Source organism: Penaeus monodon, chromosome 25 (assembly GCF_015228065.2).
Source record: "Penaeus monodon isolate SGIC_2016 chromosome 25, NSTDA_Pmon_1, whole genome shotgun sequence".
Classification (NCBI taxonomy): Eukaryota; Metazoa; Arthropoda; class Malacostraca; order Decapoda; family Penaeidae; genus Penaeus; species Penaeus monodon.
Window position 1 is genome coordinate 40,488,375 of NC_051410.1, and position 666 is coordinate 40,489,040.

General features: G+C 56.3%; 1 protein-coding gene across 1 annotated transcript in view; it reads right to left on the reverse strand.

Annotated features, from left to right (window-relative positions):
- LOC119589276 (aromatic-L-amino-acid decarboxylase-like) overlaps positions 1-666 on the reverse strand; it is a gene marked incomplete at its 3' end in the record, with an annotated part of 24,249 nt that overhangs the window by 9,527 nt on the left and 14,056 nt on the right. Inside the window, 1 exon segment of the mRNA XM_037937893.1 lies at positions 259-564. Within this exon segment, the coding sequence (XP_037793821.1) occupies positions 259-459 (201 nt within the window).

The following is a 666-nucleotide window of genomic DNA, read 5'->3' on the forward strand; positions in this document are numbered from 1 at the left end:
CTCTTAGACTTAGAGTTCTTAGACGGTGGGTAATGTTAGGGAGACATTGGAAAGACGAGGAGGCTTTGGGCGAAGAGCCTAGCAGGGAGGTACGGGAGATATGACAGAATGTATGGTTATGTGGTGTATTTAGATTAGATGACCTTACGCGAGGTAATAGATGGTGATAAACATAGCCAGATGGCAAGATATGAATCTAACGATTTCAAGACAGCGAACGAATCAAGGGAAAAGGGGCCAGCGAGAAGGCCAGCTTACCCCGGGCATGATCTTATCCTCGACGTCCTTCATGATGTCGTCCCAGTCCTCGCCCTTCTGAGGAGCCTCGAGGGGGACCATGTCCTTCAGGTACCCGGGCTCGATCGCGGGCGTCACTCGCCGGTTCTCGATGGTGTCCATGTAGTTGGCGATGTAATCCACCATCTCTTTGCCTCGCTTCCGGAACTCTTCGGAATTCATGGCTGCGGCTGGGCTCAGGGGAACGGCTGCTGCTCAGGCGAGGGGCGTGCGGTGTCTGCGGCTGCGGGCGTTGCGGGAGGCGCTGGCGGCGGTCACTTTTGTCTCCTGCTGGGGGAGGGGGAGGCGTGGTTACGAGGGGAGGGGGAGACTGCGGGATTCAGGCCGGTTATGGAGCTTAGAGGAATATGAAGTGGGGAATCAGCGCGA